This window comes from Coregonus clupeaformis, chromosome 28 (assembly GCF_020615455.1).
Source record: "Coregonus clupeaformis isolate EN_2021a chromosome 28, ASM2061545v1, whole genome shotgun sequence".
NCBI classification, from domain to species: Eukaryota; Metazoa; Chordata; class Actinopteri; order Salmoniformes; family Salmonidae; genus Coregonus; species Coregonus clupeaformis.
This window is the reverse complement of record NC_059219.1, coordinates 25,193,215-25,220,548: the sequence shown is the minus strand read 5'-3', so window position 1 is coordinate 25,220,548 and position 27,334 is coordinate 25,193,215. Positions and strand designations below refer to the sequence as shown.

Here is a 27,334-nt window from a genome sequence, read left to right as displayed (position 1 = left end):
CTCTGGTTCCATTAAGAAAGTCATAATCTTTAATACACTACATTTCCCCCCTTCGAGACTAACTAAAAGTCTCGAAAACAAACAGAATAGGATTATGACTAGTAACAATTTATCTTATTGAGTATCTTTAACATTAAACCAAAAACATTCTCCTCTAGAGTGTAAATACCTTTCTATGAAATATGAATAACTGTTTATGAAGTGTGAATACATTACTATGAAATATGAACAAATCTTTATGGAGTGTGAGAGCGAAAAACTGTCCGGCAACCTTCGTTCCAAATCCATCCATCAATCAAGACAGTAAAATTCTCTCACGGTCCCTCTGCCCCAGGCAACCACCTAGGTACTCCCGATAAACTCATAAACAATGTAAATGCATTTGAAACTATGATGCAATTAAATACACATGTAAGCCCCTGCAAACAAAATCCTATCCAAAAAATGTCCACTCTAAGGCTGGTCAACCCATTGGACCCTACAGTGGACCTCTCCCTGCCTAGACTCCCTGTCCCTAAGCATCAACGAAATAAACAAAAACATCTAAGTTCCCCACAGGTATTCAATAACATCAAATATCATTCTACAAAAATTAATACCTAAGAATATGCAAATATGTCTATATTTCATTGCAGACACTGGAATGTAGTCCACTACACTTCATCTCCCCGTAGTCTCCTCTTCCAATGTATTGTTGATGATGGAATCGGAATCTTTCCACCCCTTTCTGGTTCCATCTCCTCCAGTCATTGTCCTTTCATATTGTCCCTTCATATTGTCCTTGTTTGAGTATTTCAATCTCCACATATTCCCCCAAATGCTTCTGGAAGAAAAGAAAAGACCAAACAGTATCTTTTGCAAAACAACACTTTCAAATTGAACATCAATATCAACTGTGACGTCACGAGAGGCTACACAGCTTTCAGCGGGATTGCTCAAGTAGTGCAAGGAGACAAGGTTCAAACAAAACAAGGATTTTATTATAGGTCTTGGGAAATTAACGAAAATATAACAAAATTCTGTTCTCTTGTGGCTCTTTAAGGGTTAACAGTTCAGGGATGTCTCTTCCACATCCAAAATCATAATTCTCACTCGCTCAGATAACTTTTCCCCAGCCTTACTGTAGTCCACGTTGCAGCTAGTGGCCAACCCAGCAAAAAAGTCCTTCCAAATGTCTCTCACGTATTTCCACAGGTGCATATATCCAAAGGTGAGTATTTCCCAAAGGTAAGTATCCCCAAATCCTTATATTCCTCATGGAAGTGGACGTGCAGCACTCTTGTTCTCCAGAGAGCCCAGGTTGGAGACTGTGTCTCTTCCCTTCCCAAACCTTCAGCTCATCAGCTCCTCATTTGTTTCAGCTGCGTGGGAAGATTGGCCATAGAGGGGTGGAGTTCCCGACCATACCAGCAGATGGAGCCATAGCTGTCTGGGTTTGCAGCCACCTCAGGGGGATGTAACGTCCCTCCAGGACACAGCCTCTCGTGACATCACACATCCCCCTCCTCGGGACCGACGTCCTCGTCGGGGTAAAGGCAGCGAAGAAGGCATCACGCCGGGAGAGGGCGTCCGCATTGCCGTGGTGCTTGCCAGCCTGCTCTCTCTTCAACTCCTCCAACTCTAGGACCAGGGACTCAGCCTCCTGTTGTCTCTCCTTGAGTTTCTTACTGAACGCATCAGCCTTGGTTTTAGCAGAGTTTAGCTTCTGTTGAGCAGCTTTCAGTTCCTTCTCTCTCTCTGCCTCCGCATTCTTCATCTTGTTCTCCAACACCTTGTACTTCTCCTCTGCCTTCTTCTGGACCTCCTTACTACTGCGCAGGGTCTCCTCACACTCCTCGATGGTCCTGCGCAGCCTCTCCAGCTCCTCCTGTTGCTTATGGAAGGAGCTCTGTTGGAGTTTAGCCTGGAGGATATCTAACTCTTCTGTCTTCATGTCTAACTGTTGCTTTAACAAACGATACCTCTCAGCGGTCCCCTTCAGACCAGACAGTTCTTTGTCCAGATTCTGTAGCTCCGTCTCTGTGTCGGTCTGGGCACCTGCCATCCCTATCAGAGCCCGGGCGGGAGTGAGTAATTCGGAGGATTGCACCGGAGCCTTCCCAGCCTGAGTCTTGCCTCTCCGTTTCCGAGGTACTCGGGTTATCCTCTCCTGAGACTCTCTCCAGAGTGGGTAAAAGGCTGGGCAGTCTCGTCCAATTAGGACAGGGACGGGGAGGGAATCAACCACCCCCGCCGTCGTGTGTATGGTTCCCCGTGTGCTGGTCATTGTAAGTTCAGTAATGGGGTATTCTCTGGTGTCCCCATGGACACAGGAAACTGGGAGGACTTTCCCCGGGGTCAGACACGTTGGGCCCACCAAATCCTTACGCACCAGGGTGGCCCGGCTACCAGAATCCAGTAAGGCCTCCACATCATGGTGATTCACAGTTACCGGGCAGGTGGGGGTCGATCTGGGCCGCCATCTACGACTCCCAAGAGCGAGGCAAAACGGTGTGTGGGTGCTGAGCTGGAGGACTCCGCAGTGGGCATAGGTTCATCGGCTGGTTTCCCACACTGCCAGGAGATATGTCCCATCTCCCCCACACCGGTAACACTGTCGAAGTTTCCCCCTCCTGGTGTACTCTTCTTGGACCCGCCTGGTTTCTGGCTCCCCCTGGAGCCGGGATAAGTCCTGACGTGGCTGGGTTCGAGACCTTGGGGTCCTTTGGACGGGTTCTTCCCATTTGTGGTGGGGCCGCACTCCTGGGGTCTTTTCGGGAAGCATTCAGCATCTCCGCTGTGGCCTGGTACTTTTCCACAGCTTCCACGGTCAGATCAGCCGTGGTCAAGGCCTGTTGACTGATGAACCGTTTTGCCTCATAAGGCAGGGCGCGTAGGTAACGATCCACCACAACGGCCTCCACCACCGCCGCTGCTGTATTCCTCTGCGGATCCAGCCATTTCCTTGCGATTCGGACAAGTTCATGCATCTGCGCCCGAGGAGGTTGGTCTGGTTGGAAGGTCCAGCTGTGAAAGCGCTGGGCCATACCAAACTTTGTGAGTCCATATCTGCTGAGGATCTCAGACTTCAGGGCATCATAGTCAGTAACCTGGTCAGGGCCCAGGTCCCGGACAGCATTCAGCGATTCCCCGGTTAGAAAGGGGGCTAACAGACCAACCCACTGTTGCTTGGGCCAGGCTTCCCTAGTGGCCGTGGCCTCAAATGCATGCAGGTATGCCTCAATGTCATCGGTAGCTCCCATCTTAGATATAAAGTCACTTGCCTTTATTGGGCGGGTATTTTGGACAACCCTCTGTCTCTGCAACTGCAATTCCTCTGCCTTCAGAAGGTTGGCTTTCTTTTGCTCCTCCAAGAGAGCCACGTTTGCTTGCATCTGGGCTTGCTGGCCAGCAACAAGGGCTTTCAATATGTCCTCCATTTCAGTCGGGCGGGGAGCCTACGGCCAACTTGGAAAACTGGGTGATCAAACCTTCGGTATCCTCCTCTGACATGCACTATTAACGCTTGAGCGTGCCTGTATTCTCCACCATCTGTGACGTCACGAGAGGCTACACAGCTTTCAGCGGGATTGCTCAAGTAGTGCAAGGAGACAAGGTTCAAACAAAACAAGGATTTTATTATAGGTCTTGGGAAATTAACGAAAATATAACAAAATTCTGTTCTCTTGTGGCTCTTTAAGGGTTAACAGTTCAGGGATGTCTCTTCCACATCCAAAATCATAATTCTCACTCGCTCAGATAACTTTTCCCCAGCCTTACTGTAGTCCACGTTGCAGCTAGTGGCCAACCCAGCAAAAAGTCCTTCCAAATGTCTCTCACGTATTTCCACAGGTGCATATATCCAAAGGTGAATATTTCCCAAAGGTAAGTATCCCCAAATCCTTATATTCCTCATGGAAGTGGACGTGCAGCACTCTTGTTCTCCAGAGAGCCCAGGTTGGAGACTGTGTCTCTTCCCTTCCCAAACCTTCAGCTCATCAGCTCCTCATTTGTTTCAGCTGCGTGGGAAGATTGGCCATAGAGGGGTGGAGTTCCCGACCATACCAGCAGATGGAGCCATAGCTGTCTGGGTTTGCAGCCACCTCAGGGGGATGTAACGTCCCTCCAGGACACAGCCTCTCGTGACATCACACAACTAAGAATATAAAAATGATATATAAATGATATCAACTAAGAATATAAAAATGATATATAAATGATGTATGAATCACATTATCCTATTCCCCCCCTTTGATTCATAAAATCATACTAAAAATCACACTAATATTGAAAAAAATTGAAAAATGATCAAATAATCAAAAAGGATATTTATCCATTAGTACTCCATCCAGACCCCCTTGTCCATCTTCATCCAGATCAGGAACAGTCAACAACGGCATCTGAGTGTTGTCTCCAGGCATCACTCTCCAACCTATCTCAATATCATAGCTTTCTCAAAGGTCAGTAACAAATTACAAACATCACACACAACGCTATCAGCGCTGCAACTAAAATCTGAACCATCACTGCTCCTATTGGGCCTAACTGATCTTGCAACCAAGACTTCGCTGACCATCCAGCTTCTTCAGATCTACCAAATGCATCCCTTATATTCTTCAATGCATATATAACCCTAGTGATAATATCTGAACTATCTGGACTCAAAGTATAACTAACATTATCAATATGATCTTCTCAAATGTTACACCCTACCATGGAAAAAGTCCCCCCTTCTCACTTGGACTCATCCTTCAATGATAGGCTTGAAGACTATGACATGTCTCCATGTCACTTTTCACCCTATTTTCAACCCTAGCTTCAGAGTGATCTGTGTCCGGTGCTACCCCTCTTTTAATAGTAAAAACCTCATATGGAAGCTTCAACGTCGACATGTAACAACATCCTGTCCATCCATAGGGTAAGAATATATATGCTTTATCACCACAAACCCACCAAATATCTCTAAAATTCCCAATAGTTACATTACCAGGCAAAAGTTGATCTTTCACCATCAAAGTCCTGCTCCTCTTACTACCTGGTACACAAAAAGTTACATTATATTTGTCATCTCTAATCTTATGTTCATGCTTATCCAAAGTCATCATATAATCATCACAATCTGATATTCCCATGAACATACCCTTTACATCATATGTTTTATTAGAACAAAAACAACTTTTAGCCCTCACGGCTTTCACCTCAAATGCTTCAGGGTTCGCTGTTACCTGACTTTCCTTACCATCCAACAAATTCACATAGGGTAATTCATTTAACCAAGAACACCTAAACCTAGGCTTAAACAAATGTTTTGACAACGACATTATTTTATCTGTTACTGACTGTTGCTGAGACCACAGTCATGACAAAGCATAAGATTGCCACATACTTGATAGAGGTCGAGCGACCGTCTCTAAAATGTTTGGCTGGAATTCTCAACAGACATGGACCCTCAAGATTCCTCACTGATCTTACAGAATGAGCTGCTGGAACCAAAGATTCCGTACCTGCCCATCTATCTCTAATTTTTCACAACAGAAGAATCAAACCCATCCATTTAGTTTCTCTCTTCCCTAACGAGCGGTACTGATCAGATACCTCTCCTTGTCTGTCATTAAAATCAAAGACCTCATCCTGTACCTCCATGATAGTATCCTGTACTATTTCAGATGAATCTATATTCTCTCTACCACTATCTGCTCTTCTATTTTAACCCTATTCGTACTATCATTGACAACACTCTCCATCCGTACCATAAACCCCTGAGTCCTTCTTGATACCCCCTTTAATTTCAGAAAAGTTGTTGTCGGTGTCATACTTCCTACATTTGCTATTGCCATCGTATCATTAATCCCTTTCCAAAGTTACCATTAAAGTAGTTGATTTAGTTTATGTATTAACCTTAATTATTTCTAGTGGGAAAGCTACCGATATCCTATGTGCATTATTTACTGTTGGAGTGACTACTGTAACATATTCTTCCTGAATTCCTTTGGTGACTGTGGAAACTTCAACAGACTTCAAATCTTCCATTATAAGCGTCACTTTACGAATTACATAGCCCTTTAACCAATAATTCTTAACCAGAACAAATTTTAATGCTTGCACTAGATAAGTACACATATTCTCCCTAATCTTCTCTTATCATTTACGCAAACTAAGTGAACAATCACTCATAACCCTCTTCCACTTCATATTGTTGTACAAACTATACCTCCTTTGATTAGGTGCAACAGCTTCTACATCTGGTCCTGATAACAATACTTCTTCTCCATAATTATCTCTCCATGTGGGAGGAACGTCCCCATCCTAACCCTAATAAGTATTTTTCCCCCTAAAATTGGTACTGGAGCTATTGGTTCCCTTATAATCAAATGCGATATATTTATGGCTTTAATAACTATCAATGTTGAAAGAGTTAAATTGCTTCTCACTGTTGTTTTAATAGACTGAAGTGTTAATGTCCTTAGTTACTTCATCCATTTTCCCCAAAGCTTTGAACTCTTTGCTTGTACTTCCATCTATCACCACTAGTGTCACTTTTTCCAACTCTCAGTCCTACCTCTAATCCCTGACTTTCAAACTTTTGATTATAAAAAATACACCTATAATTACCTTGATCTCCCTGCTGGGAACTGTAAATATAGATACTCAATCACCCTCAATCTTCTCTTATCATTCAGCAACACATACTTTCTCAATGCATCTGCTCCTAACAGATCTAAACTCCACCATATCTATCTTCCCACTAAACTCTAAAATGTCCTTCACCACTGTTCTTTCTCTCTTACTACTAACTTTGAAACTTAGCTTACTGTCCTAGAGTTCCTTCAACCCTAGTTCTCCTAACTTTTTTAATCTAATCCTTTCTCCTAACCTTTAAAAACCTTTTCCCACTGATTTATTCACAAAATCCCTTTACCACCAATTTTTAGAATATGTGATTGGGAAAGTCCCCACATGCTTCTGACTTCTTTACACACAGACTTGGCAAACGACTAAACACCTTTTAGCCTAGCCTGAAATCCCTTGGTGTAAGAATGTAACCCAGAATAACAGTCACCCCTTTTAACTTTATTTTTCAGACAGATTGTCTAATAGGCAGTCTAATAGATTATCATCCTTCCTATGATATTATCTTTTTAAGCAAATATGATTCCCAAAAACCCTATTCTTTTTTAAAATCTTCTACCAGACAGCCGTCTAGTGTACATCTTATTGTACAGTTCAATTTAAACAATGCATCTCTTCCCAACACTGCAATAGGTATATGTTGTAATATTAGTATGTCTATTTTAATTTCTCTTTGATTTTTATAGCAGAGCTCAATTGGTTCCTTAAGAGTAATTAGCTGTTTTACTACCTCAAATCCCTATCCTAATTAGTTAATTTTACATAGTGAGATGTTTAACCTCTTTAGGCTGAACACAGATACGTTTTTCCCCTATTCACCATTATTTCTCATAGTCCTCTGTTTTTACTTCAATTGTTAGATATTTTCTTCCTAATTGGTGCTATCAGCTGACACCCCCCTTCGTATCTTCTAGGCTCTAGAATCCTTGCTCCGGCCCCCTGTAGGGGTTCACCTGGAGAACAGGTGATTTTGACTTGCTCCTTTATCTTCCTCTGAAATTCCCTCTGATGTTTCCTCCTGACTTATTGCACTCACAGGTAAAGTGACCAACCTGTCCATAACAGTCTTCTGAAAGTTGCTGGAAGTGTAGCTGAAATCTTCCTCCTCCTTCTAAGTCTTCTCGTCCTCTTCCTCTCCAATTCTGTGTCTATCCAGAAACTGGCTGTGGATATGGAACACCTGGTACCCCCCTTGGTGGCTGGTACAATTGCGGTTGGCCTTGTTCAGTTGAAGCTGTAACAGTGATTGTTGATTTGGTTCACTCTGATTCTTCATAACCAAAGCTTCTCTTCTCCACCAGTTGTATGATTGAGTTTTCTGAGAGTTTCTTGATCCTGTTCTTTCTTGCTGTTGACATATCAGGATTCTTCAAAAGCTTATATTCTAAGTTCTGTCCTCGAAATATCATCTTCCATCATCTTCTTACTATTGGCCTTTCCTTGACCCCAATGTATTCTTCTCCTCCAATGCTTGGGATTATTTTCTCAGCAGGTTTTCTCATTCTTTATATCTTCTCTTCTTGAGTTGTTCATCCAGTTGTGTTACTTCTTCTAAACCATTCGCTTTATCCAGGCATGATAAGCATCGGTCTATATCTTCTTCTATTTCTTCTGTGCCAGTCCTTGTAGGATAAACTCCTTTTGAATACACAGCACCTTTAGTCTCCTCTTTATCGCTGTCTTCATCTGAACTCGAATCTCTTGTATCCTTCTTCCTTCAACTTCCATCAGAGATCAAATCTCTAGTATCCTTCTTTCCTCTCTTGCCAACTTCCTTCTGATCACAGAGTCATATCCACCCATGATCTCTTCTCAATCACTCTGATCTTCATCTTCATCATCTTCTTCAAGTTCCATCTTCCTTAACCTCACTCTTCTCTTTCAGACATCTCATTTTCTTCCTTCTGGAGTTTTGGATTCATCTTTATCGTCGTTTCTGCTTGTCCTCTATCTATTATTAATTCATCTTCATCTCTGATGCAACAATCACCCTCCTGGATGATCCCTGGAAGCTGAGGATAAACATCCCTAAGCTCTACTTCCTTCTCATAAGGTGGGTGTCTTATTGCTGAATCCGTGTGTGAGAAAGGTGTACTAACTTCTGCCATTAGTTTTCCTGTCACCTTCTCTATACCTTTGTTTATCTTATCGCTGGAATCTTTTATCAGTTTTTGTTTGAGAATGAAGGGCAACTTTTGTTTCATTTGCCGGATAACCTAGCAATACTTTAGTTAAAGGGTTACTCTTTTGTACTATACCAACCGGTGTAATCACCTTCATAGCCTTGCTGTCCTTTTTCCCCATTGTAACAACCCTTTTATATTCCTTTATCGTGAATTATTTTATTTTAGACTATATAGCCTATGGCTTCCCCCCTTTACTTAATTTTTTTTTTAATTTTTTTTTTTAACCAATCAACCAAAATATGAATATGAAAAAATTCCATTAAAATTTTTATTCAAAAACCATTTCTAATTAAAATAAAAATCAATTAAAAAATCAATTAAAAATTATGAATAATTAAAACCAATTTTTATTTCTATATCATATCTTACCAATTTATATGTTCTAATATTAGTGGTGGTTATCTTACCACAACCCATCAGAAAAGTAAATGTAAGTTAGTCAACTTCAAAGCAATCCCAAAAACAAAGCCTTCTAACCTTACAACACTACAATTCCCATAAACCCCCTTGCTCTATAAGCACCTAATTATTTAAATTTTACAGAATAATGTCAGTCCTTGATTCCCAACACAACTGTAATTAACCCCAGTGATGCACAGAGCCTCCCAAATGCAAATTTTATTCAAATGATCAGTCTGTTGCCAAGCCTCTGTGAAATTGTCATAACTTCAGATATCCTGTAGGGGAAGATTTTGTAACCAGACCAGTACCAAAACCTTTCTGACTTGATCCTCTGTCGCGTCACGTGACGTTACGTCAGCACCCCTCTCTTTCTCTCTCTCTCTCCTGTCGTCTCGTCCTATTGTTCCTCTCATATGACAAAAACAGAGACACAGAAAAAGATTTTAGTAGTTACTGCAATCACTGAGTTATTTCAACCATATTCAATATTCCTTCGTTCACATTCGCTCTAAGACTGAACTCAGGACTAAATAGATCGCTCAAAAACATTTTTATTTTATTTTAATCCGTCATTTAATTTAATTCATTATAATCTGTCAATATATCTAATTTATAAATTCACTACATCTCAACAAATAGTTTCATTTTCGAACAACAGTCACTTTAACGATTAGAAGATTCGTGTCCAAATCTCTCCTCTTTGTTCCCTCGTCTGTGTCTCTGTCTCCCCCTGCAGTGTAACCCCACAGAAATATGACACTTTACCCACAATCCCCCTGTTGTAGTTTTAGTACCGTAACCCAACGTCTCATAATCTCGTGCCACAAACTCCAACTCCCACGTTTTGTAGTGTAGTGTCATAAAATTAAACGCATGCGCAAATGCATTCAACGATACGATTGCCAAACAATAGAACGCCAGCGTTCTACCTCAGTTCTCTATTTTACACTTATAGTCAAACAATTACACATAACAGAGCTCACATTTGCGTAGAACTCTGAATTCCACACACACAAACAAGTTTAAGAGGCTTATCCCATCGCAATGAGACCTCTAAGGAGACCCGTTAGCATGTAGCAGGCAACACAATTAGCATTTAGCCTTAGCATTTAGCATTAGCCTTTATGTACAATGTAGCCTGAACCAACATTTAGCATTAGCATTAGCATTAGCCTTTAGCTAACTGCGGCCTACCCCACACAAATAAGCATCCTGCACTGCCCTTTTTCGTTTTGACTTCTTATCCTACCGTTTTGTGCTACCGTGGATTTAATGACAATTCACCGAGAAATTACACCCACACAGACCCCTCGTCGGACGAAAGTCGAGCAATAATCACAATCAGATACATTTCATTAACCCGAGTTTTTCTTTAAAAACACACCGACTGCACATTCTATCGTGCAACCGGATTTGTCGGCCCATTTCTAAATGGCCCCCCTGGGGTCTTAAGCGGTACAGTGCTCTAATGTATGCATATCTGCCTTAATTGTACACCTGCCAATACTTAATTCCTACCGTTTTGTGCTCTAGAATTCCAATTATCTGCCGTTTACCAATGGAACCACATTTTAGAATATTATTACAGACTCCTAGTCGACCACAATAGCGCCACATCAACAACGACCCAAGTACTTTTAACTGTACACCTTCAATGCCCTCTCATGAATCAGCGGAATAACTAATGCCCAAATTTTGTGAGTAATCTCACCTTTAAAGCCGGCTTGGGCAGTAGTCAACTCGCGACTCAGGAAGGGAACCAAGAACGATGCAATCAGAATCTCAGCGGAGCCTCCATTGTGTGGTGTCGCGTCTGCTGTTGGTGGTTATTGCTGTCAACAAAGAGTCCACTTAGGCTGCACCGTGATTAGAGGCTTTTATTAATATCACACGTTTACAGCATAAATTACAGACCCGCGGTGTCTGGAGAAGCACCTTCCCAAATTAATCTGAATGCTTCTGACTCCCCCTTTGTCTAGCTCCTACTTATAAACAATGGCAAAAATGGGTTGCTCCCTCTTTCGTCCAATCACCGGTCTCCCCTGGGGCGTCACCCTCCAAACGGCTACATTTGAACTAAGATAAACATCCTCTGGTTCCATTAAGAAAGTCATAATCTTTAATACACTACAATCCCCTGCTGATTTTGTACGATTGCCCACTGACAAAGAAATGATCAGTCTATAATATTAATGGTAGGTTTATTTGAACAGTGAGAGACAGAATAACAACAAAAAAATCCAGAAAAACGCATGTCAAAAATGTTATAAATTGATTTGCATTTTAATGAGGGAAATAAGTAATTGACCCCCTCTCAATCAGAAAGATTTCTGGCTCCCAGGTGTCTTTTATACAGGTAACGAGCTGAGATTAGGAGCACACTCTTAAAGGGAGTGCTCCTAATCTCAGCTTGTTACCTGTATAAAAGACACCTGTCCACAGAAGCAATCAATCAGATTCCAAACTCTCCACCATGGTCAAGACCAAAGAGCTCTCCAAGGATGTCAGGGACAAGATTGTAGACCTACACAAGGCTGGAATGGGCTACAAGACCAGTTGGTGCGATTATTTGCAAATGGAAGAAACACAAAAGAACTGTCAATCTCCCTCGGCCTGGGGCTCCATGCAAGATCTCACCTCGTGGAGTTGCAATGATCGTGAGAACGGTGAGGAATCAGCCCAGAACTACACGGGAGGATCTTGTCAATGATCTCAAGACAGCTGGGACCATAATCACCAGGAAAACAATTGGTAACGCACTACGCCGTGAAGGACTGAAATCTTGCAGTGCCCGCAAGGTCCCCCTGCTCAAGAAAGCACATATACATGCCCGTCTGAAGTTTGCCAATGAACATCTGAATGATTCAGAGGAGAACTGGGTGAAAGTGTTGTGGTCAGATGAGACCAAAATGGAGCTCTTTGGCATCAACTCAACTCGCCGTGTTTGGAGGAGGAGGAATGCTGCCTATGACCCCAAGAACACCATCCCCACCGTCAAACATTACGCTTTGGGGGTGCTTTTCTGCTAAGGGGACAGGACAACTTCACCGCATCAAAGGGACGATGGACGGGGCCATGTACCGTCAAATTTTGGGTGAGAACCTCCTTCCCTCAGCCAGGGTATTGTAAATGGGTCGTGGATGGGTATTCCAGCATGAAAATGACCCAAAACACACGGCCAAGGCAACAAAGGAGTGGCTCAAGAAGAAGCACATTAAGGTCCTGGAGTGGCCTAGCCATAGAAAATCTGTGGAGGGAGCTGAAGATTCGAGTTGCCAAACGTCAGCCTCAAAACCTTAATGACTTGGAGAAGATCTGCAAAGAGGAGTGGGACAAAATCCCTCCTGAGATGTGTGCAAACCTTTTTTTAATTTTTTTTTCTTTGGGGGGGATGGATCAGCTTAATATTGCAGATAGATTGTATCTTCTATCAATGTAATTGTCTGCATCACTTCCAATCCCCCATGTTTTTTTTATTTTTTATATATATATTCCCCTTTATTACTTTTCAACCCCACCATCCTTTCCCTACTTGGAGTAAATTAGTGAACAACAACGCCCAGGCCTCTACTTCCGGTCTATACTTACTATCTACACCTTATGGACAGAGTTAATTTTACAATAATTCTTTGCTTCTAAATGCCATATCTTTCTAACTGTGCTCTTTCCCAAAAGCTCCCAACATACAACCTATATACTTATTATGGACACAGTATGCTTACATTATTAGCTATCTTTGTTATTATTTGTTGTTATTTGTTATTAGTCCCATCCTTCAACTCTATTCAATACCTCCCATCTATCTCTTAACACCATCCATATAGGATTTCTATTTGCCATATATATTTCAACCGTACTGTGATGTTTTACAAAAGTTCTGAACCTTTCTATTCTCATTGCTTCTACAGATTGTGAATTAAAAATAAACATTTTTGCTAAAAGTATTATTATATTATTGATTGATTGACTATGACTTTTCAGATCACCCAGTAATGCTATCTGCAAGGTTAGTTCCAGGTAAATATTGCAATCCTTTAGCCATTCCTGGACCTGTGTCCAAAAACAAGCTACAAATGGACAGAACCAAAACAAATGATCTAATGATTCTATCTCTTCACAGCAAAATCTGCAGAGCTGGGAAGATTGTATCCCCCATATAAATAACATTATATTGGTAGCAAGAATTTTATATAATAATTTAAATTGAAAGATTCTAATTTTTTGAATCCGGTGTCGTTTTGCGTGTCAGTTCATAAACACTATGCCATGGGATCGGTACGTCAAAGATCTCTTCCCAACTATTTTGCAATCTATATGGGACGGCTGTCAATCCTTTGGTCCTTAAGTGAAACTGATATACTTTTTTATTTATCACAGTTTTCCCTTAACCAATTATGTTCTTTAATGCAAGGCCGACAGACAAGTTCCTTACTTTCTCCCCCTTCAACTTTCCTCTTCCACTTTTGCGGTAAGGCTGCAATTATTTGGTTGTAATTTTGGGTAGAGCAGACATTTCCATATGTTTTTGTTAGCTGCATGTGCGACATAACTCCACCAGTCCTACCGATGATATCATTTCACGAAGATTATACCTTTTTTAAACATTCTGTCAAAAAATAAAGGTTTTTTGTCAATTAGTATATTTGAATTTAACCACAATATTTGTTGCATTATTTGTTCTGTCGTTTCTGGAGGATTAAATTGAAATTGCAACCAACTTTCTATGGCTTGTTTTAGAAATAGTGACATTTGGGAGATTATTTCCTTTTCAAATAACTGAAAGTGAGAGGTTGTAATCTGAATAAAGGGAAAAAGGCCTTTCTTGAACAGTGGGTGAGACAATCTTACTAATTTGCTTGAGAACCAGTTCGGATTTAAGTATAACTTTTGGATGACTGAAGATTTTAGTGATAGGTCTAATGCTTTAATATTTAATAATTTCTGTCCTCCGAATTCATATTCATTATATAAATATGCTCTTTTAATTTTGTCTGGCTTGCCGTTCCAAATAAAATTGAATATTTTTTTCTCATATAATTTAAAAAACTGTTTGCTAGGCGTAGGCAAGACCATAAGCAAATAGGTAAACTGGGATAATACTAAAGAGTTAATCAGGGTGATTTTTCCACAAATTGACAGGTATTTTCCTTTCCATGGTAGTAAGATCTTATCTATTTTTGCTAACTTTCTATTAAAATTTATTGAAGTGAGATCATTTATTTCCTTTGGGATATGTATTCCGAGTATATCCACATCACCATCAGACCATTTTATTGGTAAACTACATGGTAATGTAAAAATTGTATTTTTAGTGATCCAATACGTAATATAGTACATTTGTCATAATTTGGTTTTAATCCAGAGAGGTTAGAAAATGTATCTAGATCCTCTATGAGGCTGTGGAGGGATTCTAGTTGTGGATCTAAAAGAAAACATGAATCATCTGCGTACAATGACACCTTTGTTTTTAAGCCCTGTATTTCTAATCCTCTGATATTATTATTGGATCTGATTTTAATAGCTAACATCTCGATGGCCACAATAAATAGATATGCCGATAGTGGACAACCTTGTTTCACTCCTCTTGACAGTTTAAAACTTTCTGAGAAATAGCCATTATTTACTATTTTACACCTAGGGTTACTATACATGATTTTGACCCATTTTATAAGAGATTCTCCAAAATTGAAATGCTCCAGGCATTTATATATAAATTCCAGTCGAACTTTATCAAATGCCTTTTTCGAAGTCTGCTATGAATAGCAGGCCTGGTTTCCCATATTTTCCATAGTGTTCTATTGTTTCCAATACTTGCCTTATATTATCTCCAATGTATCTTCCATGTAAAAAACCTGTCTGATTAGAATGAATAATATCCGACAATACCTTTTTAATTCTATGCGCTATACATTTTGCTAGGATTTTTGCATCACAACACTGAAGTGTAAGGGGCCTCCAATTTTGTAAATGGACTGGATCTTTATATTTTCCACTTGTATCCTGTTTCAGTAATAATGAGATCAGACCTTCTTCTTGAGTGTCAGATAATCTACCATTTACATAGGAGTGGTTAAAACATGCTAATAACGGTCCTCTTAGTATATCAAAAAGGTTTGGTATACCTCGATTGGTATGCCATCCAACCCTGGAGTTTTCCCGGACTTAAAGTCTTTAATTGCATCCAGAAGTTCCTCCTCTGTAATTTCACCTTCACATGAGTCTTTCTGTGTGGCTGTTAATTTGACATTATCAATAGAAAAAAATCTCTACAATTAGCTTCAGTTAGAGGAGATGGAGGCGACTGAAAAGAAAACATATGCTTAAAATACTTTGTTTCTTCCTTCAAAATATCATTAGGTGAATTATGGGTGACTCCGTCAATTGTAACCAGTTTCATTAAGTTCTTTTTGGTAGCATTCCTATGTTGAAGATTAAAAAATAATTTTGTGCATTTTTCCCCATATTCCATCCAGTTTGCTTTATTTTTATAATATATTACACTAGATCTTTCTTGAATAAGTTTTTCCATTTCTTTTTGTTTTTCCTCTAATTTATTCTGAGCCTCTATGTTACAGTTTTTATTGCCATCTATCTGTTCTGTTAGACTTTCTATTTCCTTTCTTAGTATAAACTCTTTTGACCTAAATTGCTTTTGTTTTCGAGATGAGTACTGAATTGCATGGCCTCTAAAGGCACATTTAAAGGTGTCCCATACAATAAGGGGATTCGCTGTACCTATGTTATGTTGGAAAAAGTCAGTTATAAATTCCTTTGTTCTAATTATAAATAAATTATCATCTAATAGGCTTTGATTAAATTTCCAATATCCTCGCCCACGTGGAAATTCAGTCAGAGTAATGTATATGCCTATTATATGATGGTCCCGACCGCATTCTGTCCCCTATCAACACTTTTTTTTTACTTTTGGTGCCAACGAGAATGAGATAAGAAAGAAGTCAAGACGACTAGCTTGATTCAGTCTCCGCCATGTATATCTCACTAGATCAGTATATTTAAGCCTCCATATATCTACTAGTTCTAATGTATCCATGACATTCACAATTTCCTTAAGAGCATGTGGGTTATTGTTTATGGTGTGATTTCCTTTTCGGTCCATTGAGCTATTTAAAACAGTATTATAATCCCCCACCATAATAATATTGTCTTGAGTTGCTTGCAGGCTTGATAATTTATTATATATATTGTCAAAGAATTGTGGATCATCAATTGTAGACTGATCATATCTTTGTCAGTAGGCAAACATACAAAATCAGCAGGGGATCAAATACTTTTTTCGCTCACAACATGATACAAATATTTTTTTTAAATACAGTGAACAGTCCAGGCATATAATGAAAACATTCTAGAAATCATAAATCAACTTGATAGGTATGTTTCAGTTTGCTGCCATATGACTGGTTTTACATTTGTCTCCAGTGATCATAAGGTAAAATAGAACTAAAACAATTGTCATTTACAATCCCTTTATCCAAACGGCTTACTCATTTACCTAGCTCTCATCAATACGTCTTATCAATTAGTAAATCACAGTACATGGGGAATGCAGATGTTGTTCCACTTGGAACCGACAGGTTGCTCAACCACATTCATCGTTTCATCGTGCGTAAAGGTGGTGGAATAATTGGGGAATTAAGTCAAATTCAGAATACAGCGTATCTGTAGACACCTCCGCCACACCTTAATTTGTTTGATCTCCACCCGAACAAATAGTGGGTGAATAGCATGCTGTTCTCATGCTTAAATCCAAGGTCAGAGTACACATAGAGAGAAATGGGTATAAAAAAAGGGATACGTTCCATTTATGCTCGTTTAACTCTGGTCGGAATTCCCCCCCGAGACTCGATCTTCCCCAGAGAAGTGTCCTGTTGGTAGGACACAGATCTATCCATGCCCCCCTCCTGAGTCTGGTTCTCTGGCATACGGTCATGTGACAAACTGCACTCCAAGGGCTTGGTTAAAGGAAGGGAAGAGACACGGCGTGTTAGAATAAATCAAACAAGGAATCCCACCGCATATCAATTACCTTTTATAGTCAGAAGCAATTAAAAGATAACTGTGAATTCCCATTTGATAGCATATACGTTGTGGAATATTGACTGACTTCAAATGAATTAGGTGTTAAGGAATGAGGAAGTGTTTGAATGTTTGCCAAGCAAATAATATCTCTTCCGCCCCGAATGAACCATGCATGGAGAGAGGAGAGGAAAGTAAGTCAAGTTTGAAATACTCCCCTTGTTCTGTTCAATATTCTAATTGAGGATTTTAATTAGTCCACAGTGAGTGACATCCTTCCTTCTCGTCTCCTGCAGAGTGTAAAATGACACATTTTCCCGCCACCGCGTCTGCATACCAAAGGGCGGCAGGTAGCTTAGTGGTTAAGAGCGTTGTGCCAGTAACCGAAAGGTCGCTGGTTCTAATCCCCGAGCCGACTAGGTGAAAAATCTGTCGATGTGCCCTTGAGCAAGGCACTTAACCCTAATTGCTCCTGTAAGTCGCTCTGGATAAGAGCGTCTGCTAAATGACTAAAAAAAAAAAAAAAAAAAAAAAGCAAAGAGACAGTTGAGTGGAAATAATCTCTCTCAGACTAAAGTAAAACTGAAGCTCTCATTCTGGTGGTGTGTGTGTGGTATTGCCTTGCTCTTACACCAGCTTTCTCTTCAATAAACCGAAGCGTTACCTCAGGTAAAGTAGGAACAGCACCTGCAGTTGCCTCATACCCTAGGAACAGCACCTGCAGTTGCCTCATACCCTAGGAACAGCACCTGCAGTTGCCTCATACACTTCTAACATCATGTAATAACCCAAAACAGGGTATTTGTCTAACTTTTGATTCCAGAACATGCTTATCAGCCTCATAAAAAAAAAAAAATTGTAGATAATGTTGGAGTCACTTTTCTTGTGGAAGCGTAGGTATGCTTTTCCTGTTGGTTTTGAACACGTATGTACATCTCTTGATCTTGACTGGGAGAGCTACAAAGTGTTTGAAATAATCGCAGAGAAATTGAAGCGGTATTGAAATCATACCAAATATATTAGATTCCCTCATAAACGTATCCACTGGGATTGCCTGTGAAAAATATGAAATGTTGATATTATTTCAATTATAAATATCTACACGTTTTCAGCTTAATCATTTCTGACTTTTTAATATGCTTCCACTGTTTCTTTTCTCTTGCTGAGGGCTTTATTTTGATGTTCAGTTCTTTGATGAAAGAAATGCTTGTGTTTGATTAAGACCGAATTTCAAAGGTAGGAAGGAAAAAAACAGAACAGATAGCTTCAAGGGAACGATTCGACATTCGATACAAGCACTCCTCAAAAATGAAAACAAAATATGGAGAAAATCAATAAATATTTAGATTCATTCCCCTTACTTAAATCAGGCGGGAAGATGGTTGTTGACATCAACATCAGTGTTATCTTGGTGGACAGCTACCATACTAATAAACCTCAGATGCTACAATCCATACCGTCATATTTCAAACTATATGGCAACATCCCAAATGGCACCCTATACTCTATATAGTGCACTACTACCCAAAAGGCTCTGATCAAAAGTAGTGCACTATTTAGGGAATAGGGTGCCATTTGGGACAAACATGCCATTACCATGTGAAGTTGAGCTCAATGGAAGCGTTGAGGTCGGCGTTGTATTGTAAAAGCAATATCTTCAGATGATGATGATGATGATGTTGACACAAAGAGAGAGCAATGAAGGTGTTTGATAATGATCCACCAGTTGTCTGTTCTAGCAGACAGTGTCATGCCAACAGTAGTAACTTGTGTATCTGTGTCTGGATTGTTTTGTTTGTTCAGGTTGGACCCAATAGCATCGCTGCCAGGGATGGGCGCATTAGGGAAGGAGATCGAATATTACAGGTACGTATTTTCATCTCAAGACCAATTGCATGAGCATGCACACACACACACACACACACTCAAAGGCACCTGTAAAGCTCTCTTCTACGAGCAGAGCTGTTGTTGTCTCGGGGCTGCAGATCATATGCATATTTTATGGATACACTTAAGCTGGGAAATGAAAGTCCTTAGTGTTGCTTTCACACAGCAGCACCACATCCTCCCTGGCGGGTCTCTCTCTCTCTCTCTGAAAACTGTAGAGCCACCTGGGGGGTCAGACACAGTGATACCTGCAGCTAGACTCCCACATCAGAGGGAGAGAGAGGAGTGTGGAAGTGGGTTTGAGTGTGTGTGGTTGTGTGTATATGGTGTGTGTGCGTTTCTGGTTGTACTATCCTTGTGGGGACCAGAAGTCCTCACAAAGATAGTAAAGCAAGGAAAATTCGGACAAGTGGGGACATTTCGTTGGTCCCCACAAGGAAAAAGGCTATTTTAGGCTTAGGGGTTAGGGTTACAATTAGAATTAGGGTTAGTGTTAGGTTTAGGAGTTAAGGTTAGGGTTAGGTTAAGGGTTAGGGAAAATATGATTTTAAATGGGAATCAATTGTTTGGTCCCCACAAGGATAGTAAATCAAACGTGTGTGTGTTAGGTGTGTTATGTGTGAACAGAGATTAGAAGTAGTAGTCAGTGCTTTTCTACACTCCCCAGTAGTAGCAGTCATGATGTTAGGTGACTGGTGGCCTAAACCCTGCACAGTCTCCTCTGATTGGAGGGCTATGCCCCTGTTGTATTCTGATTGGAGGGCTGAGCCCTGGTGTTCTCTGGGTCCTATTATCTCTCTGTGACAACCCCATTACTCTGCAGGGGAAAGATGAACGCCACCTGTCACAGAACAGTTAATTGTATGTCTGGATGGGCGCAGTGCTGCGCTGAGACGAGCCTTTCATGAACACCATGCAGCGCTCTCTCTCTCTCTCTCTCTCTCTCTCTCTCTCTCTCTCTCTCTCTCTCTCTCTCTCTCTCTCTCTCCCTCTCTCTCTCTCTCTCTCTCTCTCTCTCTCTCTCTTTCCCTCTCTCTCTCCCCCATGGCTGTGGCTGGACCCCACTGCACTCCCTCTTTAATCAATGCAGAGTAGAGACAGTACACAGAGCAGACCAGACATCCTCTGCCTGCCTGTGAAAGTGTGAATTCATAATTGACTGGAGGTGCTTTTCTCAGAGAGACGGAGAGGTGGAGGGAGAGATTAAAAGGGGGATAGTTTCCTCAAACACTCCATCTTCTGTGATGGAGGGAGTTAAGTGAATGACTGTGATGTGCACGGTATAGGAAGGGAGTCATTTAAAGGGGGATGGTTTCGTCAGTCAGTCAGGAGTTAATGAGTGTGAAGCTTTTCTTTCTTTATCGCTGTATGTACAGTACACAATGTGAGTGAGTGTGTACTAGATACAGTACTTTCTAATCTCTTTGTGTACTAGATACAGTACATTCTAATCTCTCTGTGTACTAGACACAGTATTTTCTAATCTCTTTGTGTACTAGATACAGTACTTTCTAATCTCTTTATGTATGTGTTTTACATAATTGCTTCATTGATTCTTCTTCTGTGGTGGAGTTTGTTTGTCAGTGAGTGTGAAAGACAGTGACAGGTTCTCTTTCTTAATCAGTATGTGTGAACTATATATTTTCTCATCTCTTTACCTGCGTTCTACCAGATCAACGGCTGTGACGTACAGGACAGGCAGGAAGCTGTCGCTCTCCTGTCCAGTGAGGAGTCCAGGAGTATCGTTCTCCTGGTGACCAGACCAGAGGAGGCGTGGCTTGATGAGGAGCACAATGAAGTCCTTGAGGAGCTGAAGATGGAGATCCTAGAGGAGAGGAGGAACGAGGAGGCGCAGAAGACAGGAGGAGGAGAGGAGCAGGTGAGAACAGCCTGGGGAAGGCCTGAGGAAGAGAATATGAGCTGGACATAGTTGGTCATTACATTTTACATTTACATTTTTACATTTAGCAGACGCTCTTATCCAGAGCGACTTACAGTTAGTGAGTGCATACATTATAATTTTTTTATACTGGCCCCCCGTGGGAATCAAACTCACAACCCTGGTGTTGCAAACACCATGCTCTACCAACTGAGCTACCCAGGACCATTATACACTGAGTGTACAAAACATTAGGAACACCTTCCTAATATTGAGTTGGGCATGGACTACAAGGTGTCGAAAGTGTTCCACAGGGATGCTGGTCCATGTTGACCCCAATGCTTCCCAAAGTTGTGTCAAGTTGGCTGGATGTCCTTTGGGTGGTTGACCATTCTTAATACACACGAGAAACTGTTGAGTGTGAAAAACCCAGTAGCGTTGCAATTCTTGAAACACTCAAACCGGTGCGCCTGGCACCTATTACCATACCCCGTTCAAAGGCACTTAAATATTTTGTCTTGCCATTCAACCTCTGAATGGAACACATACACAATCCATGTCTACATTTTCTCAAGGCTTAAAAATCCTTCTTTAACCTGTCTCCTCCCCTCCATCTACACTGATTGAAGTGGATTTAACAAGTGACATCAATAAGGGATCATAGCTTTCACCTGGATTCACCTGGTCAGTCTATGTAATAGAAAGAGTTCTTAATGTTTTGTCCACTCAGTGTATATCATTATAGATAATCATCATGTTGACTCCCTGTATAAATCAAATGTAAATAAAACATCCAAATAGATCATATTTCAATGTTGAGAGTACAGATGTCTAGGTGTTGCTATTCTAAACAGTATAGATGTCCAGGTGTTGCTTTTCTTAACTCTTAAGAGCTTGTACTAGGATTTGGGCTGATGCATGTTGATATGTTATAGAATATTTTCTATCTTCTCTACTTGTTTTTGTACACCCTCTCTAACCAGAACTCTTTGTTCTCTTTCCAGGCCAAGCAGCTGGAGGAGGATGACGTCATGACAGACACGGCCACGTGTTCGTCCAATACTCAGGACAAAGACAGCGGTATGGGGACGGGGCGCAACGAGGAGAGCTCCGAACAGGAAGTCCTCCTAGCCCGTGTACATCGGAGGCCTGCCCAGGGCCTGAGAGACCGATGGAGGGCCGAGCATGGCCAGGGGCTGGGCAGGAGGGTGGTGCCCTCGGACACCCAGGGACCCAGGGGTCTGATCCAAGCCCAGGACGGTGAGGGAGGAGTGGGGTTAGGACTGGAGTGTGACAGCCGCTTCCAGCAGCTCGTGGAGCTCAAGTGCCAGATCCGTAACGGCGGGGAGTGTGGTGTGTACTACAGCAGGAGAAGCACCATGGAGTGCAGCCTGACGGAGCAGAGCGGGGTGGGGGTCAGTGATGGAGGAGGGATGGAACAGGAGCTGAGGATGTTGAACGAGGAGCTGAGGAGTATCGAGCTGGAGTGTCAGAGCATCATGCAGGCCCACCAGCTCCGCAAGACCAAGAGGGACCCCCCCTGCGCCCCTATCTGCTCCCCAGGACGGAGCCCCAAAGACGGGCGTAAGCGGCATGCCAAGCTGGCCGATATCAACGAGCATCCAGGGGAGAGGCCGTGGGACAGCGACAAGCTAAGGGGGGACAAGGACAGCTCCAGTGCCTATAACACAGCTGAGAGCGCCAGGTCCACTCCTCTAGGCATGGAGAGATCCCCGGACCACTCTCTACAGAGACGCATCAGCCTCACCAACCAGAAGAACCTCCAGAGTACAATGGCAGCCTCCGGCCAGTCCATCTCCATCCCCATCCCAGACAGGTATGTAGTCAATCAATCAAATGTATTTTATTAAGCCCTTTTTAGCCTTGAGTTTAGAAAGGTGGGCCATCAGCCGGAGTGTTCCGGTTCCAATCCCGGGTCTGACATTTCTATTATAGACAATGGATAATAATGTTCTTTTTCAGAGAGCTCCAGAGTGGGACCTCGACCGGGCACAGCCGACAGGATCCCAACCCCAGCCCAGGCACCACGGTCATCTCCAGCAGCCCCGACCAGTCCAACCCCTCCCCCTCCGAGTCAGACCCGGCCCTGCCTGCAGACGACGAGCGCTGCGACCGCACCAGGAGCCACCGGGGGCCACCCAAGGTCCCTACCTACCCATCCCCCTACCACACAGCCCCCCAGCAGGGCCAGGGCGCCTCTCCGGCCCACGCCAGACACCTTCAGAGCTACATGCAGCAGCTCCTCCAGCAGACCTCCAGTCTGGAGACCTACTCCCAGTCCCAGCTCAGCCTCCTCAGTGTCTGCCGGGAGCGCTCCGGCCGCCCGGGGGAACCACGCCTCGAGTGGAAGGTCAAAGTTCGAGCCGACGGGACGAAGTATGTAACCCGGCGCCCGGCGAGGGACCGAATTCTACGAGAACGGGCGCTGAGGATCAGGGAGGAGCGTAGTGGAGGGATGACCACGGACGACGACGCTATGTCCGAGATGAAGATGGGGCGGTACTGGAGTAAAGAGGAGAGGAAGCAGCAGCTGGCCAGAGCCAGGGAGCAGAGGAGGAGGAGGGAGTACATGCAGAGGAGCCGGCTGGAGTGTCTCAGAGAGGGGCCGGGGAGCGGGGCCGAGGGCCGTAAAGAGGTCAACATCCTGGAACTCAGCCACAAGAAGATGATGAAGAAACGCAACAAGAAGATCCTGGATAACTGGATGACCATCCAGGAACTAATGAGTCACGGGGCCAGAGCACCTGAGGACCAGGGGACTAAACAAGTACACAATGCCTTCCTGTCTGTTACTACAGTATAGGACCACAGCTCTGGGTAGAAGTTACCCTGTACACACAGATTTAGGATCAGTTGAAACTACCCAGGTCGGGCATTAACTATTTGGAGGATAATGCAACTGACCTCAGATCAGTGTCTAGGGACAACCTTGCCTCATACCCCTCTCTCTCTCTCTCTCTCTCTCTCTCTCTCTCTCTCTCTCATCGCGTCCATGCGGTATGACCTTACTTGCCTCGTTCAATGTGGCATTTTTTATAATGGGGAAAGTACGATATTTTTCACACTTTGTAAACTCAATAACATTTTGTAAAATGTTTTTTTTACACTGGTTGTCGATGTACTGTAATATGTTTTCTGCAGTTGCTTATTTATGATGTCATGAAACATGTTTCTATCATAATCTGAATTCTCCGTAAACCACATCGTCATCGAAGTCAAAGACATCGTTGTACGTTATCATGTATGCATTGTTTATCCAACATGGCAGTGATTAACTGTAGCGGTCAGAAATGTGACGACCATTGACCAGACAACTGAGAACAAACACTTGAACACACATACAGTGGAGAAAAAAAGTATTTAGTCAGCCACCAATTGTGCAAGTTCTCCCACTTAAAAAGATGAGAGAGGCCTGTAATTTTCATCATAGGTACATGTCAACTATGACAGACAAAATGAGAAAAGAAATTCCAGAAAATCACATTGTAGGATTTTTTATGAATTTATTTGCAAATTATGGTGGAAAATAAGTATTTGGTCAATAACAAAAGTTTCTCAATACTTTGTTATATACCCCTTGTTGGCAATGACACAGGTCAAACGTTTTCTGTAAGTCTTCACAAGGTTTTCACACACTGTTGCTGGTATTTTGGCCCATTCCTCCATGCAGATCTCCTCTAGAGCAGTGATGTTTTGGGGCTGTCGCTGGGCAACACGGACTTTCAACTCCCCTCCAAAGATTTTCTATGGGGTTGAGATCTGGAGACTGGCTAGGCCACTCCAGGACCTTGAAATGCTTCTTACGAAGCCACTCCTTCGTTGCCCGGGAGGTGTGTTTGGGATCATTGTCATGCTAAAAGACCCAGCCACGTTTCATCTTCAATGCCCTTGCTGATGGAAGGAGGTTTTCACTCAAAATCTCACGATACATGGCCCCATTCATTCTTTCCTTTACACGGATCAGTCGTCCTGGTCACTTTGCAGAAAAACAGCCCCAAAGCATGAAGTTTCCACCCCCATGCTTCACAGTAGGTATGGTGTTCTTTGGATGCAACTCAGCATTCTTTGTCCTCCAAACACGATGAGTTGAGTTTTTACCAAAAAGTTATATTTTGGTTTCATCTGACCATATGACATTCTCCCAAACCTCTTCTGGATCATCCAAATGCACTCTAGCAAACTTCAGACGGGCCTGGACATGTACTGGCTTAAGCAGGGAGACACGTCTGGCAATGCAGGATTTGAGTCCCTGGCGGAGTAGTGTGTTACTGATGGTAGGCTTTGTTACTTTGGTCCCAGCTCTCTGCAGGTCATTCACTAGGTCCCCCGTGTGGTTCTGGGATTTTTGCTCACCGTTCTTGTGATCATTTTGACCCCACGGGGTGAGATCTTGCGTGGAGCCCCAGATCGAGGGAGATTATCAGTGGTCTTGTATGTCTTCCATTTCCTAATAATTGCTCCCACAGTTGATTTCTTCAAACCAAGCTGCTTACCTATTGCAGATTCAGTCTTCCCAGCCTGGTGCAGGTCTACAATTTTGTTTCTGGTGTCCTTTGACAGCTCTTTGGTCTTGACCATAGTGGAGTTTGGAGTGTGACTGTTTGAGGTTGTGGACAGGTGTCTTTTATACTGATAACAAGTTCAAACAGGTGCCATTAATACATGTAACGAGTGGAGCCTCTTAAAGAAGAAGTTACAGGTCTGTGAGAGCCAGAAATCTTGCTTGTTTGTAGGTGACCAAATACTTATTTTCCACCATAATTTGCAAATAAATTCATAAAAAATCCTACAATGTGATTTTCTGGATTTCTTTTTCTCAATTTGTCTGTCATAGTTGACGTGTACCTATGATGAAAATGACAGGCCTCTCTCATCTTTTTAAGTGGGAGAACTTGCACAATTGGTGGCTGACTAAATACTTTTTTTCCCCACTGTACACACGTCAATGTTCATCATCAGCCCAAAAGGAGGCTCTTGTGCAGAATCTTCCTTGTCTTTTACTGAGGATCGACCATATAACTGCACAACCCTCTCAGACCCATTCAGTATGCCAAGCTGGCCATGTTCAGTATGTCAAGCTGGCCATGTTCAGTATGCCAAGCTGGCCATGTTCAGTATGCCAAGCTGGCCATGTTCAGTATGCCAAGCTGGCCATGTTCAGTATGTCAAGCTGGCCATGTTCAGTATGCCAAGCTGGCCATGTTCAGTATGCCAAGCTGGCCATGTTCAGTATGCCAAGCTGGCCATGTTCAGTGTGTCAAGCTGGCCATGTTCAGTATGCCAAGCTGGCCATGTAGAAAGAGTGAAGACACTAAATCTCTGAAGGACGAAGCCATTTCCTTCTTAGAATGTATAGTTGAGCTTTCATCATTTCTGAAAATGTAAAGTCAGTTCTCTTGGAAAATTAAAAAAGTCCACAGAATGTCAATAATTTAGTGGTGTCTCAGAGGTTTTCAGTTTCTCAGTTTAAAGCAGTCTTGACGGAAAGGTTCACTAGTCAATAGTTTTTCCTCAACCTTTCATTGCAAATGTGATCGCAATGGTTCTCATCAATGGTATAATTAAAAAAGTTAATTGCTTACTGATTAAATAACAACATTAATTGAATTGATTTGATTGTTTCATGAATACATTAAATGTAATTTATAAATACAAAACATATTTATTATTTTTTATTGCTTATTTTCAATTATTGTACATTTATTAGCCTACATATGCATATTTTCGGACCTGTCTGAAGATCTGTTTGTATTGTCAAAATAACACAAGTTATTGTCTCTAATGTATTATATTTCACCTAACAGTCCTTCCTAGCATTTGGTGATGCTTCACTCTGATGCTTTTCACTGTACACTTCTCTTCTATCTTTGCTCAGTGTTTATCGTCTTATTTCAAGTAATCGGTAGTTGGTAACTTCATAGGCAGGTCAATGTGTGCTAATTGTGAAATTTGCAAAGGAAATGTTAATAAATTATTGTTTATCTTTATGAAACAAATTACTGTATTGTGGTTGGTTGGATGTATTGCTTGGTTACATGACATAATATTCCAATCATCATAGTACCATATCTCATTCACCATCTATTTAATCCATAATGTTGCTATGAGAGGTCTATCAGCCATTTTGGGGCAAACTCCACAAGCTCTAGTTATCAAGCCCTGAGGTGCATACCACACCAGCTGCAAACACCTCTGGCTATCAAAAGCATTGATATGTATCCCATTCTCATTACATTTGAAACATGGAAGTTGACATGCGTGTCAGAGTAATATCATGGCCCTATCATCTCTGCTCAGTGTCACTGTTACACCAGGA

The 27,334-nt window shown here is 42.0% G+C and overlaps 1 protein-coding gene across 1 annotated transcript in view; it reads left to right on the top strand.

The window, feature by feature from the left end:
• Nucleotides 1-24,354, top strand: part of LOC121543336 (PDZ domain-containing RING finger protein 4-like) — a 76,175-nt gene extending 51,821 nt beyond the window's left edge. Inside the window, exons 5-8 of the mRNA XM_045208815.1 lie at nt 19,035-19,097; nt 20,791-20,997; nt 22,002-22,834; nt 22,981-24,354. Coding sequence (XP_045064750.1) covers nt 19,035-19,097; nt 20,791-20,997; nt 22,002-22,834; nt 22,981-23,821 — 1,944 coding nt within the window. The 3' untranslated portion in view covers nt 23,822-24,354. The remainder of the gene's footprint in view (nt 1-19,034; nt 19,098-20,790; nt 20,998-22,001; nt 22,835-22,980) is intronic.
• Nucleotides 24,355-27,334: the final 2,980 nt, after the last annotated feature.